The sequence below is a fragment of the Salvia splendens genome, chromosome 7, assembly GCF_004379255.2.
Source record: "Salvia splendens isolate huo1 chromosome 7, SspV2, whole genome shotgun sequence".
In the NCBI taxonomy this organism is placed as follows: Eukaryota; Viridiplantae; Streptophyta; class Magnoliopsida; order Lamiales; family Lamiaceae; genus Salvia; species Salvia splendens.
This window is the reverse complement of record NC_056038.1, coordinates 100111-119643: the sequence shown is the minus strand read 5'-3', so window position 1 is coordinate 119643 and position 19533 is coordinate 100111. Positions and strand designations below refer to the sequence as shown.

At 38.4% G+C, this 19533-nt stretch overlaps 2 protein-coding genes across 8 annotated transcripts; one reads left to right on the top strand and one right to left on the bottom strand.

The window, feature by feature from the left end:
• The first annotated feature begins 364 nt into the window (after window positions 1-364).
• On the top strand, window positions 365-6513 carry LOC121742203 (LRR receptor-like serine/threonine-protein kinase ERECTA). 4 transcript variants are annotated; one of them, XM_042135283.1, is made up of 29 exons: window positions 365-548; window positions 687-764; window positions 938-1051; window positions 1396-1534; window positions 1697-1768; window positions 1852-1923; window positions 2024-2095; window positions 2172-2243; window positions 2321-2392; window positions 2484-2555; window positions 2638-2709; window positions 2790-2858; window positions 2938-3009; window positions 3095-3166; window positions 3239-3310; window positions 3398-3469; window positions 3542-3613; window positions 3689-3760; window positions 3851-3922; window positions 3993-4064; window positions 4130-4201; window positions 4288-4359; window positions 4453-4521; window positions 4601-4672; window positions 4765-4838; window positions 4929-5057; window positions 5142-5489; window positions 5564-5934; window positions 6025-6513. In XM_042135283.1, exons 3-29 carry the CDS (start codon window positions 970-972, stop codon window positions 6382-6384), a joined length of 2937 nt encoding a protein of 978 aa, XP_041991217.1. In that variant the 5' UTR covers window positions 365-548; window positions 687-764; window positions 938-969; the 3' UTR covers window positions 6385-6513. The 4 variants fall into 4 exon arrangements, with proteins under 4 accessions (XP_041991217.1, XP_041991215.1, XP_041991216.1 ...); XM_042135282.1 differs by having other exon boundaries at window positions 366-548; window positions 934-1051; XM_042135281.1 differs by having other exon boundaries at window positions 687-1051.
• Window positions 6514-8711: 2198 nt separating this feature from the next.
• LOC121811271 lies at window positions 8712-9775 on the bottom strand. Of its 4 annotated transcripts, none has more exons than XM_042212101.1 (2): window positions 9491-9775; window positions 8712-9315 (listed from the first exon to the last, which is right to left on the bottom strand). In XM_042212101.1, exon 2 carries the CDS (start codon window positions 9304-9306, stop codon window positions 8917-8919), a length of 390 nt encoding a protein of 129 aa, XP_042068035.1. In that variant the 5' UTR covers window positions 9307-9315; window positions 9491-9775; the 3' UTR covers window positions 8712-8916. The 4 variants fall into 4 exon arrangements, with proteins under 4 accessions (XP_042068035.1, XP_042068034.1, XP_042068036.1 ...); XM_042212100.1 differs by having other exon boundaries at window positions 8712-9346; window positions 9495-9775; XM_042212102.1 differs by having other exon boundaries at window positions 9495-9775.
• Between the last annotated feature and the right edge of the window lie 9758 nt (window positions 9776-19533).

Below are 19533 nucleotides of genomic sequence, written 5' to 3'. Positions count from 1 at the left end.
GAATGAATACTTAAGAGATGAGATTGTTAAGAGATGTAGGGTTGCAGGTGCTGTCTGGTAGTTAAGAGATGAGATGAAAAGTACAATGCAACCTGTGAATAGTTAAGAGACGAGCCGGTTAAGAGACGGATAAAATACGGTGTTTCGGATGGCATTGTTTTAAGAGAAGAAAAAGAGTTAATCGTCACTGAGGCAATGAAGAAAGCTTTGCCAGCTTCAGCTCTCCTCCCTGCATTGATAGGGACTTGATATGAATTTGAAAATTTTAAAAATAAATAAAGATTCGATTTTTATTATAGAGATAGAGAGAGAAAAGGGTGTATGTAATTTTACTATGGTGGAGTGAAAGCTGAGGCTCAAATGTTTTGGAAAAGATTTAATTCTGAGTTAGATTCTACTTGCTTGTATGTATATGAAATTTAATTATGTCTACTGTATTGAGAAGAGGAGAGAGCGAGATATGGATGGGAGTGTATTGAAGAGGAGAAGAAGAAGTGTGAAGTGAGAGAATTGATGCAGCAGGTCTAGTACCAGAAACTTGGCAGAAGGTTTTTTAACCTTTTCCCTCTTGAAAATAATTCACGATTCCTCTTTCCATTCGCATCTTTCACTCACTCTTTCTCTCTCCTCATTTACTTACATGCACTATTTATCTTTCTCTCTCACACCACTCTCTCTCTCTGCAGGGCTCTCTGGCAATAGGATGTGATAGAACATTACAAAAGCCAGAGCCTGCTCTTTCTTTCCATTGCACATTTTTCAAAGTAATTATATCCTGTTCATCATCTTCCTCCTTTACTCTCTCACTATCATTCATGTCGGTGAATGCAAGACTTCATCTTTCTTCCTAGCTTATCCCTTTATGTTCAAGAATAATACCAACTTCCTCATTTGTCACTTTCTGTCAAATAAAATCTCGTCTTTGAGTTTCAGATAGGCTGTAATTCTTCTATCTATGAGAACTGGGCTATGGCTACTTCTTGCAAACGATTTCTTCTCGGATTTGTGGTGGTGTTGCTGAGCTTTGCTTCTGTGGACTGTGATGCTGACGGTGAGTGTTTGAGAACTTCTGTGGAATTGGGGTTTAGTATTTTATTCATTTAATTACTGTCTAACTTTATGTAACAAAGTTCGTTATTGTTATTGTTCGCCCTTATTTTATAATAATAATAATAATGTGATACACTCACCCTAAAGCTTAAACCTCGTGTTTTTTTTGTCATTATTAACTTATGACTTCACAAATTCCTGTTACATCATTTAACCTTCAACTGTGTGACACTTTTTTTTTTACTTTTTTATTTATTTATAATGTTGAAGCACACAGTGTCATTCTTTCCCCTCTTTTATATTTTGTGGCTTAATTAATTAATATTTTTTAACTTTGTGATTAAGGTATTGTTTTGCTGGAGATAAAGAAGTCATTCAGAGATGTTGATAATGTGCTGTATGACTGGACTGACACTCCATCTTCAGACCATTGCGTCTGGAGAGGAATTGACTGTGATAATGTCACCTTCAATGTGGTTGCACTGTGAGTTTCTAAATATTCTTTCTTTTGTTTTTAAAATTTAAATTCCATTGTTTGGCAATTTGTTGTTGTATATTTTGAGATTTCAATTTTATCATTCTTGAAATTTCTTGTACTGATTAGTTATTCCTCCTTTAATGAGCTCATCATATATATGTATTGCAGTAATCTTTCTGGCTTAAATCTTGATGGAGAAATTTCACCTGCTATAGGGCAGCTAAAGAGCCTAGTTTCAGTGTAAATTTACTACAGTAGTATTCTGTTTCCAATTTGAATAAGTTTCATGCAATCTAATTCTATGATTTTGCATCTCAAACTAGTGACTTGAGGGGGAATCGGCTCTCTGGTCAAATCCCGGATGAGATTGGGGACTGCTCTGCTCTACAGAGCTTGTAAGTTCATATTTTTATCTATGTAATTTAAGATATAGTATGTGTTAACTTGCTATGAAAAATCTGAAGTATTCAATGATCTTGATTGTATTACTGCCAGGGACTTATCATTCAATGAGCTCTTTGGTGATATTCCCTTCTCAATTTCAAAGCTGAAGCAACTGGAGACTTTGTAAGTCGAATTGAATTGCAATTATTTGATTTGCTTCAAGTTATTTATATTCTTCATAATGTGTTTTACATGACAGGATTCTGAAAAACAACCAGCTTATTGGTCCAATCCCTTCAACACTCTCACAGATTCCTAACTTGAAAATTTTGTCGGTATTTTATATCCTGACTCATTTCGACTATGATACTGATAGATTTGTGATAAGTGCTTCATTTCATGCTCTAGGGACTTGGCTCAGAATAGGTTGAGTGGAGAAATACCTAGATTGTTGTACTGGAATGAGGTTCTTCAATACCTGTGAGTTTATTTCTCTCAAATTTAGCTTTGGTTGCTCCCGGTCGGGTGAAGACTCAGTCGTTTTTTGTTTCCTTTTTTGTTTTTGGTTAAGGGGGCTGAGGGGTAACAACCTCCAAGGTTCACTCTCTCCAGATATGTGTCAGCTATCCGGCTTGTGGTATTTGTAAGTTGTTTATCCTTGCTTAAAGCTCTTGGCACGTTTTGAACACTTTTTCTGAGCAGTTTATGTGTCTGTAATGTGGCAGTGATGTTAGAAATAATAGCTTGAGTGGTCCGATTCCTGAAAACATCGGCAACTGCACTTCGTTCCAGGTTTTGTATGTATCTGAGAGGCAGCATATTTGGTTTATGGTACAAGTTTGCTGTGGTTAAGTCGAAAAATCTTTTTTGATGCTAGGGACTTGTCGTATAACAATTTAACGGGGGACATTCCATTCAATATTGGATTTCTTCAAGTTGCTACCTTGTAAGTGTTAGGTTTTGTGGGTGCTTTTATTTATACTGCTTTTAATTTAATACTACCAAATAAATCCTTGTGTTTGTAGGTCCTTGCAGAATAACCATTTCTCTGGGCAGATTCCATCAGTTATTGGTCTTATGCAGGCATTAGCAGTGCTGTAAGTAGCTTCACCCATTACTTTGCTTTTCCTGACATTTGAATTTGAATTTGAAATTGAATAACACATATATCTGATGTTTCAGAGACCTAAGTTTTAACATGCTGAGTGGAATTATCCCTCCAATTCTTGGAAATTTAACCTACACCGAGAAACTGTAAGTAATTTTTAAATCTTGAAAGTAAGCTCCCTAGACAATTATGTAATGTTTTGTGATCATCTGGAACAGGTATCTTCATGCAAACAAGTTAAGTGGATCAATTCCCCCCGAGCTTGGAAATATGACAAAGCTTCACTATCTGTAAGGATGTGTCTTTTTACTCATAATAATAGCACTAGTGATAGGATCTCTGTTTGGCAATCATTGACTCTTGTTTGTTTTGTTAAGGGAATTGAATGATAATCTGCTGACAGGGCGTATTCCGCCAGAACTTGGGAAGCTTACAGACTTATTTGATCTGTAAGTTGTTGTCTCATAGAGTCATCCACCTTGTACCACCAATCTTTGCAGAATTTGACCTCCTACTTGCAGAAATATAGCTAATAATCATTTGGAGGGGCCGATACCAGATAATCTTAGCTCCTGCACAAACCTTAACAACCTGTGAGTATCTAATCACAAATCTCGGTCATTGCATTAGAATTAGATCCATAGGTCTCAAGTTTTACATTCTGACAGAAACGTGCATGGAAACAAATTGAATGGAACTGTTCCATTGGCATTTCAAAAGCTTGAAAGCATGACTTATTTGTGAGTTTACTCCTTACTTTGACTTGATCATCTCGATGTTCATTTGTACATAAATGAATTCTGAAATTCACTCTTTAATTTGATGGTTAGGAACCTATCCTCCAACAATCTCAGAGGCCCCATTCCCATTGAGTTGTCTCGTATTGGCAATCTGGACACGCTGTAAGTGCTCATTCAACTGCTCATTCAGCTGTTAAGATCCTTATCTCATTTCTTTGATTGATTGGGACAGAGACCTCTCCAATAATAACATCAGCGGCGATATGCCCTCCTCTCTTGGCGACCTGGAACATCTCTTGAAACTGTGAGTTCTCATTTTCTCTGTGCACAGCTTCTTGCACAGCTTAAATATTATTCGCCTTCTTGCAGAAATTTAAGCAACAATGCTCTGACGGGCTACATACCGGCTGAATTTGGCAATTTGAGAAGCATTATGGAGATGTAAGGAAATGCGGACTACTAATTTATAACTTCAAAACTTACTAATGGAGTATCATATATATCTCTCTTTTCAAATTGTTGTGCAGAGATCTTTCAAATAATCACCTTTCTGGTCAAATTCCCGATGAGCTTAGCCAGCTTCAAAATCTCTTCATGCTGTAAGACCTGTGTGTGCATGTGTGCGCTTGCGCCATCTTTCTTTATTATTATTATTTGTAGAAATGTCCTTTTTAATCACGGATTGTTCGTAGGAAACTGGAATACAACAATATATCGGGTGATGTAATGTCTCTTGCCAACTGCCTCAGTCTTACCGTGCTGTAGGTTCACAGTCAAAGCCATGTTTAACTCATAACACGTGTAATGCAGTTTCTGTGCCTTACACTCTCATTGTTACAGGAACATTTCATACAACAATCTTGTTGGATTTATTCCGACAGCAAAGAACTTCTCCAGGTTTCCACCTGAGAGGTTGGATATTCCTCTTTAGTTTACTTCATAGTCGTTAGTTAGTTCTCTAATTCGGTTTTAAAACACTCCTCCTCACCTTTTCCTGTTTTCAGTTTTGTAGGCAATCCAGGACTCTGTGGCTATTGGCTCAGCTCAAACTGCCGTGCACCTCGACCCACTGAGCGAGGTGAGGGCATGACATCCCAAGAAAGCCATGTTCTGATGACTTATGTTGCTTACTAATGGGCTAATATTATCATCGCATTTTGCTTTGCAGTCTCGATTTCTAAAGCAGCTATTCTCGGAATAGCTCTTGGAGCCATGGTGATTCTTTTGATGATCTTGATTGCAGCTTGTCATCCCCACCATCCGAAGACTTTCACAGTTGGGCCTCTCGATAAGCCAGGTTCGCCATATTGTGTTTTGATATCATCATATACTTGCTTTGACTATAGGTTCATTCTCATAGATAGATTCGTCTCGTGTACAGTTAACTACTCGTCTCCAGAGCTTGTTATCCTTCACATGAACATGGCTCTTCACGTGTACGAAGACATAATGAGGATGACGGAGAATTTAAGCGAGAAATATGTTATTGGATATGGTGCGTCGAGCACTGTGTACAAGTGTGTACTCAAGAACTGCAGGCCTGTGGCTGTGAAGAAACTCTACTCTCACTACCCCCAGTGTTTGAAAGAATTTGAAACCGAGCTAAACACGGTAGGGAGCATCAAGCATCGGAATCTCGTTAGCCTTCAAGGATATTCGCTGTCCCCTTCCGGATACCTTCTGTTCTATGACTACATGGAAAACGGAAGCCTCTGGGACGTCCTTCACGGTATGCTCTGTGGGATTGGATCATGATCTATGTCTAGACGTGTAAAATCTTGATGAAAAAATGCAATCTTGCAGGGACTACAAAGAAGAAGAAACTTGGGTGGAACACCCGTCTTCGCATAGCATTAGGCACTGCACAGGGGCTAGCGTATCTTCACCACGACTGTAGCCCTCGGATCATCCACAGGGATGTGAAGTCGTCCAACATTTTACTCGACAAGGACTACGAAGTTCATCTTACGGATTTTGGCATTGCCAAGAGACTATGCACATCCAAGACTCACACTTGGACATTCTTAATGGGAACTATTGGTTACATTGATCCTGAATATGCTCGGACTAACCGTCTGACAGAGAAGTCTGATGTGTACAGCTATGGAATTGTGCTTCTTGAGCTGCTTACCGGATGGAAGGCTGTGGACAACGAGTCCAATCTACACCAACTGGTGAGTTTTTGTTGAGGCTTACTAGAAATAAAGGATTTCATTTGTTAAAAAATGGAGTACTACGTAGTACTCATGATTTTTTGTTATCAGATTCTGGAAAAGGCAGCAAACAACTCAGTGATGGAAACTGTGGACCCGGAGATCTCGGAGACGTGCTCGGATCTGGGGGATGTGAAGAAGGTGTTTCAGCTGGCTCTGTTGTGCACGAAGCGACAGCCGTCGGATAGGCCAACGATGCATGAGGTGGTTCGTGTGCTGGGGAGCCTAGTGCCCCCACCTGCGGACGCTAAACCGACAGCACCGGTGTCTCTCCTCCCGTCTGGGAAAGGCTATAAGGACGAGTATGCAAATCTGAAGACTCCTCACTTGATGAACTGCCCTTCCATGAGCACATCCGATGCCCAACTATTCCTAGAATTTGGGCAGGTGATTTCTCAGAACAACATGTGAACAAGAATTAATGTAGAAAAACTCTAGTGGCAGCGCAGCAGTTGTAATTAAGATCTATCTGTCTGCTTAATTCAATTTGAGATGTGAATTTCAAATTTGGTGGGAAATAGTATCAATTATAGTACTGTAGTAGTGGTATTTTTGGGTATGTATTAAAGGGACCAGTCTTTTTTGGAGATTTTGGGCTCACACTCTTAGGCAGATGGGGGTACATAACAATTGTTGTGGACCTCTTATCTTGACAGAAGTGGTGTTGCAGTTGTGGGTTTAATTTTGTGAAATAGGGTCCACCTCATGGCCCTCCATCCTGTACGACAACATCTCAGTTGAGCTATACATTGCTCTCGGTTGTGGCTCGTGTTTAATAATGCATTCTTGGTCGAGCTGTATCTTATTACGACTCATGTACAACAATACCTTCTCGGTCATGACTCTCTCGGGATCCCATCGAGTTGCCTCACCTCTGCTTGGGTAATGGCTCTTATTCAAATTCAACAAAGTGAATATTTGAAGTTATTAGCAAATGGCAACGTTACTCCGTACTGCTATAAATTGATAGTTAAAAAACCAAGAAATTGCAAGTGGTTTTTAGATGAAAGCTTTGTTTAGTTCATTTTGTAAAATTGATTCTTTGCAACGGCTTCACCGCATGTTAAACAATGCCACTCGTGTATGTAGTAGCGACCTGGATTTCTGTATGCTTTCCCGTGCTTTCTCCACATGTTTGTGGGGTTTTGACTGAGGCTTTCATGTCCCCTATTTGGCTGATTAAACCCATGTTGATGCTATGATTTGTGTTTCCAGATGGCAGTGGGAATCAATCAGATGCACGGCCAGATATGAAGGTAAACTCTCTTCCATGAACCTTATTGGTTGGTTGAAGAGAACTGGGAACAAGCTAGTTAAAAAATATGCTCATCGCCTAGCAATCAACTATATTGTTCACATGGATATATACCAGATTTCAGTATCGTAAATGATGTTAATATTCTTAATTTCCCTTAGATGATCTAATAATACTTGGTTTTTATATGTCTTACTTCAAAGTATAATTTCTTGTATGTTATTTTTTATGTTGTCGTGATAGTCCAACTATTTATAGAAAGCAGCTGTATACTGTGTTTGCTGAATGTGAATTGTAGAGAAAAAAACTAATTCTAGAGTGCAAAGTGTTCTCATATTCCCTTGAATCGATGGGGATATTATCCACTCATCCTGATTGGATCATGGTTCTTCGGCACGATTAACTGCATACACGACTTCATTGAACCAGGTCATAAGATCTTTTGGCTTTCTTTTCTTGATGTTGGCATGGCTGCACTTATGGTAATAACTCCTTATGAGATTCTACTTCTTCTTCCTCTATTGAATTGTCTTCTCCTAATACTTGTATTTAAGGGCCTCTTCAACTCGATAGCATACGGTCTCAACTCTTCTCATTTATGAAAGATTCGATCTGTAAGTCTAACTGTCAAAATCTTTCAATCAACCCCCTTTCAAATCCTTAACTGAATTGGATAAATAATCAATTCAGTTGATCTTTTATCCTGCAATACCCGACAGGTTTAGAAGATTGTTTCTGAGGAGTTTCAGGCCGAGAGGCAAGCAGCAGGTTAGTGAATTAGTTCCCACTGAAAACCGAGGGCCAGAGATAGCAGTTCAGTTCTTGACTGCCACTACGTGCACATATTTGAATTGGAGATTCTATTCTTTTGCAAAAGATAATTGACGAGGAATGATTGCTGCATCGTGTCGTGCTGCCTTTCGTGTGAAAGGGATTCTCTACCGTTGAGCTCTCACAGGTGAACTAGTTTTCTGAATTGTTATGTACAACTTGTGATAATTGTACCAGCTCATATTTCTGGAAGCATTGTGATCAAGAATTTTTTTAGAATTGTGACTTAGTATGTTTGAATCTTTGGTCTTTTTTTTATAAATATTGAGGTGTTTAAATTGTGTGAGTTGATATCTCTATTTGATACTCCATTGTGTTTCAATGTCGTATTCCATTGCAGTAATGTCGACCACTTGAAAATGTGACAAAAGGGGAATTACAGTAATATTTGAATTGGGATATCGGAGGCATTAGATTTTTTGCTAACCATACTCATGCTGATGGTCTAAACTTGAATTTATTTCATTATAGCGATCTGTTGGATTCCCTAACTAATAGTAGTATAGTATTTCCAACTGTATTTGCTCTATACTAATCCCAACATCAATTCTGGCATCGTAATGTTTTATTCAAATTTATCATCGCAACCAAAAACATAGACTTGTGCTGATTTTTTTTATGACTAGTTTCTGCATTGAAGACTTTGATATTGTTTAATGGAGAAAAGGCATCATGGTCCTAGCAAGGTCGTCTTAATCTCCAGCTTAACCCCACAACCATCTTTTTTGGCAACCTAGAATCCAAATGCTACAAATTAAACTCATTCAGATCCTTGTCAGCTATCTTGTAACAAATGGAACAGAAACATTCTCCAACCTACTACAAGCAACTAACATATCAGTTGAAGAAAACAATTTCTATCCCTCAAGAATCAAACAGCGCTGCTTCTGCTTCTTGACGGGCGAGTCGAGGCTCTTGAACAGCAGCTGCTTGACAGCAGAGATGAGCTCATCATCAGTTGGACTTTTTGGGGGGCTTAGATTCTTAAATTTTTTACAGAAACTCATGTGCTGATTCAGAGCTTCTTCATTCCCAATCCTTTTCTCTGATCTCACCACCTCATCCTTCACTGCCTCCGAGCACAGCCCACAAATCCAACGCCCCCAAAACCGGTCACGAACACGCTTTATGTATTCCCCTGTGCACTCCTCCGTAAGGCCACAACACTCGCATTTTGCATATGCAAGATCAGTTGCTTTCAACACACTAGTTGCTGCTGCTGCTTTTGGCTTTGAGGAATTCTCCATTGAAGATTTCTGGTGGTGGATAAAACTTAAAAGTAAACACCTGTATTATAGTATGTACATATGTACCGGAATTAATGCTCAACGGAAACTGGGATTTCAAAAAAATTCATTCTTTTTTCTTTCCTTTTTTTTGCTTCAAATATATGAATAAATAAATAAATTTGCAAGGATTTATGTTCTTTACCTGCCTGTATTTAAGGTGGCTGCTGAATATGGTTGAATCTTGAATTCTTGCTTCTTGACTTATCAGTTATCTCTCCTTTTCCCACTCACTCTCTTGTACAACAATCTCTCCACTGATAATCAGACGCTTGGAAATCACATACATTTCAGGGAGCCCTTTTTGGCTCTTCCTTCCTTTTAGCTGATACAAAAATTGAAAGAAAATAAAAATACGGCTTTTATCCCTTCACCCGTTCTGCCATGGAAGATATGAAAGGAATGTTGGAAATATTTTGTGGAGTACGAAATGCATAACGTGGGTAATTTGGACAAAAGCTGCCATCGTCAATGATTGGATTAGCAACAGTGAAAATCTGCCTTTTGGTCACTGCTGTCTCAGAAGAGCCTGGATCTACTACAGCGCCACCTCATGCATGCTCCCTATCTTGATTTTATTAACCACAAATAGTACTCCTATTTATAAAATGTGTGAGAATAAAATGGTAAAATAGAAAAAAGAAAGAGAAAATATGTATAACATGAAAAAGAAAAAAAAGTTAAGACGAAAGCCCTAATTTGATCCTTAATATATTGCGTTTTTTTTTATTTCGGTCCAAAACATTATCTTTCGAATCATTCGGTCCCTCACATTTGAAATCAGATCACATTTGGTCTATTTTGGACGGTTCCGTCAAATTTTTGACGGTTTTAATCACCGGGTCACAAATTCGTCACTAATCCGTACACATGCATAAAATTAGTATTTGTAAAGTATATAAAGACTAAAGTCCCAAAATGGTCCTTAACATATTGCGTTTTTTTTATTTTGGTCCAAAACATTATCTTTTGAATTATTCGGTCCCTCACATTTGAAATCGAATCACATTTGGTCCATTTTGGACGGTTCCGTTAAATATTTGACTGGTTTAATTACCGGGTCACAAATTCGTCACTAATCCATCACTAACTGATCCGTCACTGATCCGTCACTAATCTGTCACTAATCCATCATTAATCTGTCACTAATCCATCCCATTTTTATTACCACACCATAACTAACTTTCTAATAATAGAAATGTAGTAATCAAATTAATCTAAACCAAGAAGAGTGAAACGAGGACCGGTAATGAACCAACACAAAAAGCTGGAGAAGCACCAGAACCAGCTCGGACGCCGACCCCGCGTCGTCGTCGGCAGCCGCGTGGTGATAGTGGTGCGCTCCGAAGTTGTAGCGCATGAGGCGGTGGCGGAGCATGACGAGGTTGAGGACGACGATGAGGAGCAGAGGCAGCAGCAGGAGGCTGAAGCGAAACCCTGTCTTCCGCTTCTCCATCCTCTCCTTGTAGTCCGAGTGCGTCGCCTAGTAAACCAGCATCAGCAGCACGGCCGTGAACGCCATCAGCGACGGCGGCGGCGCCCCGAAGGAAGCTATGGCTTGCTATTTCCAGCTAATCCCCTTTTTCACTCGTAGAAACCAGCCCATCTCTATCTTCTAAATTGTTACAGGAATTGATGGTTGGAGAAGAGAGAATGGATGATTTTATTTTTATCACCGACTTTGGCCTTTTCGCTATATATAAAGTTTGAAGCCCAATTTGAGTTATTTTTTCGTTGCTAAATTTCGAAAAATTCGTTACCAAAAGACTTTATTGACGAATTAGTGACGGATCAGTTTCTCCCAGTTTGTGACGGATTTGTGACCCGATAATTTTAACCGTAAAAAATTTGACGGAACCGTCCAAAATGGACCAAATGTGATTCGATTTCAAATGTGAGGGACCGAATAATTCAAAAGATAATGTTTTGGACAAAAAAAAAACGCAATATGTTAAGGACCATTTTGGGACTTTAGTCGTATATAAATATAGGTATTTACTTTATTAGACTTTATAATTAAATGAGAGTGCATGTAATTGTGAACTTATAGAAAAAGAGCCAAATTTTATTAGGCTACATATAGAAACATGTAAATATGTGTTTGTCGATTTTCAACAATAAAATGTAGAAGTACTACTTTTTTATACCACTTAATATTCTATATTTTAGTTAGTTAATTAATTATCATTATTCTAATAATATTACTTTCATGCCTCAATTTCCTCCTAATTTATGTAACTTACACGTAAATGACCAAAATGATAATTAGTGACGGATTAGTGACGGATTTGTGACAGATCAGTTTCTCCCAGTTAGTGACGGATTAGTGACGGACTTGTGACCCGGTAATTAAAACCGTCAAAAATTAGACGGAACCGTCCAAAATGGACCAAATGTGATCCGATTTCAAATGTGAGGGACCGAATAATTCAAAAGATAATGTTTTGGACCAAAATTAAAAAACGCAATATGTTAAGTATCAAATTGGGACTTTAGTCAAAAGTTAAAAATGAGTAATAGTAAATTGCAAGTTATTTTTTATATTTGGCAGTATTAGACTAATTTTAATGGAAACAAGGTGAGACTATCATTAATATGTACTCCTTCTGTTCGCGAATATGAGTTCTGTTTTTCCATTTTGGTCTGTCTAAAAATATGAGTTTTGGTTTATAATTACAGTAAATAGTAAAAAGGTCTCACATTCAACCAACCCATTCCGCTCACATATCATTTAAAACTAATATATACAAGTTAGACTCATATTCCACTAGCTTTCTTCCACCCCCTATTCTTAACATTTCTAAAACCCGTGCCAAAAAGAAATGAGACTTATATTCGCTGACGAAAGTAATATTTAGCAGTATAAGACTAATTTTAATAGAAGAAAGGTGCGAATATCATTAATATGTATCCAATCAAATCACATTTTTTTATGGTTTATCAACGACCATCCAACCTTATCATTATATATTTGTTTTTATATTATTTTTTATAATATTATTATTGCATCATATATTTATTATTGCACAATAATAAATATGATACTAAATCAAAGAGACTGATAGTTAGCAATAAAGGAAATTGAAAAATATGAAATTATATCAAAGAAGAAGGATTATAGGAGGAGAAAAGATGAGATTTTTTTGTGTGCAAAACCATAGCTGTATTTATTCTAATGCGACATAATTTATGTTGAAACTGATTAAAACTCACGTGGATGTAAATATGTAGTACTCCCTTCGTCATAGTTCGGCACGAAGTTTAAGAAAGTGATATTTGGTATGTTAAGTAGATAGATAAAAAAATAAGAGAGAAAAAAGTAGAGAGAATATAGTAGAAAGTTGATAAAGTAAGAGAGACTAAATTACCAGTAAAAAAAGTACTACTCCCTCCGTCCCACAATAAGAGTCACACTTCCATTTTGGTTCGTCACACTTCTTTTTTACAATAAATGGTAAATAGGTCTCACATTCCACTAACTAACTTCACTCATATTTTATAAAACCAATATAAAAAAATGAGTCACATATTCCACTAACTTTTCCAATCTCCTATTCTTTACATTGCTTAAAACTCGTGCTCACAATAAGAGTGACTCCTATTATGGGACAGAGAGAGTATTAATTATTGCTATATATGAAAATGATTTGACAATATGCATCGAATAGTACTTAACAATGAATAAAGCTTAGTTCTTGAAGGCACATTTTATGTGGTTTTGGATTCCATTCGATCCATTAAAATTTGTCATAACCTATAATAGGAGAGCATTAGGGCATATAATTAACTAGAGTCTCACGATGTACTTTTAACTTGTAACATGCAACATCATAAACACTACAATATAATATATATTTATGGAAGTTATAGATAGATTTCCGCATATTGCATAATAATTATAGGCAGATTGCATTTTATATTGTTGAGTTTTGCATTATAAACATACATTTTCTACAATGCAAAAATACACTATATATAAATGCAATTCGTATATATATATAATGTAAACTAAACAGTCTATATCTATAATGCAAAACTCACTAATATGAAATGAAGTATGCCTATAAATATCATCCAATATATCGAAATCCATGTATAGCTTCTACAAATGCATATTACATTGTGGTATTTACAATATTGTATGTTACGTGCCACATGACAACAAGAGATTGAAAATACATTGTAGCTTTAAGATTGGTTTATTTTTAATCACGTCCCTACTACAATATACTCCTTCCGTCCCACAAAAATATGCATTCTTTCCTTTTTAGTTTGTCTCACAATAATATGCATTTTCTAATTTGGAAAGTATTTTCTCTCAGAGGTAAGACTGATTTTCCACTAATAATACTTTAATTATTTTTTCTCTCTATTTCTTTTTTACGATATCAATTTTACATTAAAACTTGTATTGAATCTAAAATATATATTCTTTAGGGATGGAGGGAGTACCATATTACCAGTTGCTTCAATCTTATTTAATCAATTTTGCTTCAATACGCTCTATGTAATTACTACTACGAATTTTTGGCGCAGCATTATAAGTTAGACGGGTGTTGCAGAGGATGAAAACCGGTCAGTGCCAGTGCCAGCTGTGATTGGGCCCACGGCCCAGAACCGAAAAAACAAACCAAGGAAGCCCACATGCTTTCAACGTGTGGTGCCACCACTATTCCAAAAACCGCCAAAGTGTCACTCTCCGCTAATCAGCTTGTATCTTCCTATTTTTAGAGCACATAACACTATTAAATTTATTCCAACAACTTTTAGGAATAACATCATCAAAATAAACCTTATAATTTTTTCAAATCTACGTATAAATTTTTGATAATTACCAATCGTAGAGTTAGCGAGTGGAAGTATTTTTATATTATTTGTGTTTTCTTTTGTTTTATCACCGACTTATATTCTCTTTTAGATTATTCCACTATTTTATAAATGGAGTATAATTTTTTAATATATGTATTCACAAATAATAAAACATTTTAATATAATGGGAATATTTCGGCTTTAGAAATTAATGATTTCCTAATTTATATGTTTCACCTAGTTGACTACGTGGGAATTAGGTGGGATGTTTATCCCCTCAGGCCTCAACAAACATAAAATATTCTTATTGCTAAATGTCGATATGATAAATTAGGAGTTGATGCTTGATATGACTTTATAGCCCACACAATATTTATTTGTTGAAATTGTGAAAATCAATAATATGATTCTTAGAAACTATGAAAATCAGTATAATAATTTTATTATTATTATAAAAAGGCCACTTCACATCTCAATCTAAAAATTGGTCCACGAATTATTCTTATAGTAAATTTGTACGATAACATTGACCAATATAAATGAGAGAAACAAAGAAAACCTTATCACATTTACTAATATATATCACACCCATAAAAATAGTTTTTTAAACCCATATCATAAAAATAGTCCTATTTTTGACAAGTTTTTTCCTAAGTTTCTCTCTTATATGATGGGTATTTTTCATTAATAATACTTCAATCACTTTTTATTTCTATATTTCTCTTACTTTACTAATTTCACATTAAAATTCATGCGGTCTTCAACTCTATTTTTATGGGAGGTAGAGAATACATATGTATGTAGTTTCTCACTTTACATGTCATGATAGTTTATCTATAAATTTATACTCGTTGTACTAGTAAGTTTTTAATAATACAAGAGTGATAGAAGCGCAATTAGGTTCATAGTAATTCTTAGGTCATCTGCAATGCTGTCTCTTACCCGTCCCTTAAATTACTATCATGGGTCCCACTGTACTTTTTTACTCCATCTTTTAACTAAGGGACGGAACCTGCAACCCTCCATCTGTTACCCGTCTCTTAACCGTCTCTTAAATTACTATTCATTCATTTTCATTTTTTATTTTTATTTCCAACCAAATTCAATTAATAACAACACACTTCATTAAATAAAATAAAATTACAACATAAAATAAAAATACAACATAAAATTCAAAAAATAAAAAAACACATAATTAAAATCCTAAAAAAATAAAAATTACATAATTTAAAATACAATTTTATAGAAAATAAAAAAAAACTACTCCGCCGGCGAATCATCCCCCGAAGGCGGTGGAGGTGCACTGAAGCCACCTGGAGGCGGAATACCAAGTTGTCTTACCATAAACTCAATTGCGGCAAGATAGGCTTGGTATTGGGGAGGCGTCATGCGGGAAGTGTCTGCCATTGTGGCGGTCATGTACATGGACATTAGGGAGTTTGAGGGTGCCCCGGAGGCCGAGCCCGCTTGGCTTGATTCGGCTCGGCCCCTCCTCCCTCTAGCCGCCTTCGCCGCATTTCTCCCTTGCGACCGACGGCGCCCACGGGAGGACCCCCCGGCATCATCTACCGTGCCCTCAACCTCATGCGAGGCAAACTCTTGTGCGGCGCTGCCCGAGCCCGAGCTGGACCGGACACCGCCGACCCACATTTCCTCATCTTTGACGACCTCCCAAACATCGACATGTTTGAATTGTTTGGCGGTGTCGTCGAAGTAGACTCGCAAAGCCGACCTCAAAATGTCGGCTTCCGTGGCTCCGCTTTGGTAATGAGCCGCTTCACTCTTGTAGATGGCGCATAATTTTTTGACCTCTCTGTCGACTTGGTCAAAGTGAGCGCGGAGCATCTTATGTTTGCAGCGGCGGGACCCCTTCGGCTTAATCTCGTGGTAGGCCTCAGTGACCTTTACCCAGAAGTCTTCCGGGATTGTTGATTCCCGACGATGGGATCGTACAAGACGCTGATCCAGGCGTTGTACACCACCAGCGTTTCTTTGGGGCTGTACGGATGGTGGCCTAGATCCTCCTCCTTCTCCTCCGCCCTGGAGCTTCCACCGCCTCGGCCTTCTTTCGAAGTGGGTTCAACAGAATAATCCTCCCGAATCTGGGATAATCCCTGCGAATACCTCGGGGCGGAGAGACATGAGTATGCATCCACATCAAAATGGGGTGGTTGGTACCCCCTGAACCCTGGGTGCCCGGCGTCGACGAACCACCACCCAGGACATTGTACATGCCGCCCAGTCGCCGAACGCGTTGATGTCGAACCCGCCGGAGCCGCCACCGCCAGAGTTTATGTCACCGAACATTTTGTGATAAGAGGTTAGATGAAAATTGGAGAGAAAATGGAGATGATTTGGGAAGAATAGATGTGTATTTGTGTGAAATGAAGATGAATTAAGAGTATTTATGGAGTAAAAAAATTAAAAAAAGAAAAAAAGAAAAAAAGAAAAAACGGTAATATTAATGGTAATATTACCGTTTTTCTTTTTAAAATTTTTTAATTCTAATTTTTTTTAAAAAAAATGATTTATTGCGTCAGCGTGACGATGCCCACTCGCGGGCCGGTGAGTGGGCGTCACGCATGGCGCCGGAGCGCGCCACGTCGCGCTGGCGCGTGGCGAGATGTCTCGCCATCCGTCTCGGTGGGACGGAACGCTCGGCGGGCTGGGGATGAGACGGGGCGCTGCAACGCGTCACTCCGCCGTCTCGTCCCGACGTGACAGATTACGGGCAACCAGCGTGACGCGTTGCGGGTGGCCATAAAGATGGAAAAAACAGGTTCCTGAATATGGAAAGAATAATTAAATAATGTATATCAAATAAATTTGCCAACCAATAAATTAAACAATTTAAAACTCAAATTCAATAAACTTATTTGGACCAAATATAGTTTGAATATATTTATAAAATAAAAACTCTAAGGACACCCGCAACGCGTTACGCGGGTGGCTCGAGTCCCGTCCCTCCGTGATGAGACGGGCACGGGATGCGTTGCAGCGTCCCGTCCCATCACCATCCCGCCGAGACAACGCGCGAGCTGTCTTGCCACGCGCTTGTGCGACGTGGCGCGCTCCGGGGCGATGCGTGACGCCTACTCGCCGGCCCGCAAGTGGGTTTCGTCACGCTGACGCAATAAATCATTTTATTAAAAAAATCGAATTTAATAAAAAAAACTAAAATAAAATTCGAAAACGGTAATATTGCCGTTTTCGACCGCTTTCCCTTTTATTTATTTATTTTTTATTTTTGTTACTCTATAAATACTCCTATTTCATCCTCATTTCACATACAAACACACATCCAATCCTCTCAAATCATATCTCATTCCACTCCAATTTTCATCTCAAATCATCTCTTTTATTCTTCTCTCAAAGTTAATCGATCTAACAGATCCATTTGAGCAAATGCGTCGAATAATGGAAGAATCACTTGAATAAGATCGACGCCGAGAGGCGGAGGAAGCCGCGCCGTCCCAAAGACGCTCCCGGAGTTATATCCATCGTAACCGGGGGAAGCCGCCGCAAGGTTAGTACGCGACTACTTCTGCGATAACCCGGTATGGGGAGATACCTACTTCCGTCGCCGTTTCCGCATGCGGCGACCGCTATTTCTCCACATCGCAAATACATTGGTGGCCCAGGAAGAGTTATTCCATGAAAGGTTTGACGCCGTCGGCCGTCCCAGCCACACGACACTGCAGAATTGTACTGCAGCAATCAATCAGCTTGCGACTGGACAAACGGCGGATGTGTTCGATGAATACCTCCACATTGGAGAAAGCACTGGGAGAATGTGCTTGATCCAATTCTGTAAAGGCGTCCGGGCAGCCTCCACCGATGAATTTCTCCGGAAGCCAAGCACGACAGATTGCCAGTTTCTGCTCCGCCTTCACGAAGAAGTGCACGGATTCCCCGGGATGCTTGGCAGCGTCGATTGCAAGCACTGGCAATGGAAGAATTGCCCGGTGGCGTGGAGGGGGTCGTACACGAGCGGCCACAAAGGCACCCACCCCACCGTTATACTCGAGGCCGTTGCCGACTACCAGCTATGGATCTGGCATGCGTACTTCGGGGTTCCCGTCTCGAACAACGACATAAACGTGCTCCACCAATCCGACCTCTTCGCCGAAGTTTTGGATGGTAAAGCGCCGGCCATCAACTTCAACGCTAACAACCGGCGCTATAAAATGAGGTACTATCTTGCCGACGACATCTACCCGAAGTGTCCAACCTTCGTGAAGACGTGCACCAGGCCTGTGAACGCAAAACAGGCTCTTTTTGCCCAGAAGCAGGAGGCTGCTCGGAAGGATGTGGAGCGGGCGTTCAGGGTTCTCCAAGCGCGCTTCAACTTTGTCAAAGCCCCGACTTATACGTGGTTCATGGATAGCATGATCAACATCATGTATACGTGCATAATCTTGCACAACATGATTGTCCAAGACGACGGACCCGAGGCGGGAAATTGGTTCGACCCTAAAGCCCCCGGAAGCTCAACCGCAAGTAGTCTGCCTCGAAGTGGAGTGCATCCGTCTATAAAGAACGGTTGTCTATTCGGGCAAGGACACGTGACTCTACCGCCCACGTCCAACTCCAAGATGATCTAATTGAGCACATTTGGATAAACTTTGGCAACCGGTAGACACACATCATTGCCGGTATAAATTAAATTATGTATTTTTCATTTTTTAGGATTTTTAATTACATTTTGTTTTATTGTTTTAAGAATGTAATGTTGTAATTTTATTTTATTTAATGAAATGTGTTTTTATTAATTGAATTTGTTAGAAATAAAAATAAAAAATGAAAATGAATTTAAAGCATTAAAATATACAAAGTTGAATGACCTGACGTGGACTTCATCAAACAGCGATCGATGACGTTTGTTTTTTCTCATACACATCTATTATAAATTTGATTTGATTAAGATTTTTTTCTGTCCGTGGAATTTTTATGGTCAATAATTTGCATTTTAATTTCTAATATTTTAAATTATGTCTTTTTTTTATATTTATTTTGCCATGAATTTAATTATGTATTTTTTTAGGATTTTAAGTTGTAATTTAATTTTATTTAGTGAAGTGTGTTTTTATTAATTGAATTTGGTTGGAAATAAAAATAAAAAATGAAATTGAATGAATAGTAATTTAAGAGACGGTTAAAGGACGGATAAGAGATGGAGGGTTACAGGTTCAGTCCATTAGTTAATAGATGGAGTAAAAAATACAATGACATTTATAAATATTAATTTAAGGGACGGTTAAGGGACGGATAAGAGACCGCGTTTCAGATGACCTAAACTGCATGACTGTATTTATAATAGCGGAAGAAGACAATTAAATCGCCTATTTAAAGAAAAAAGTAAAAGAAAAGGCAAAGGGG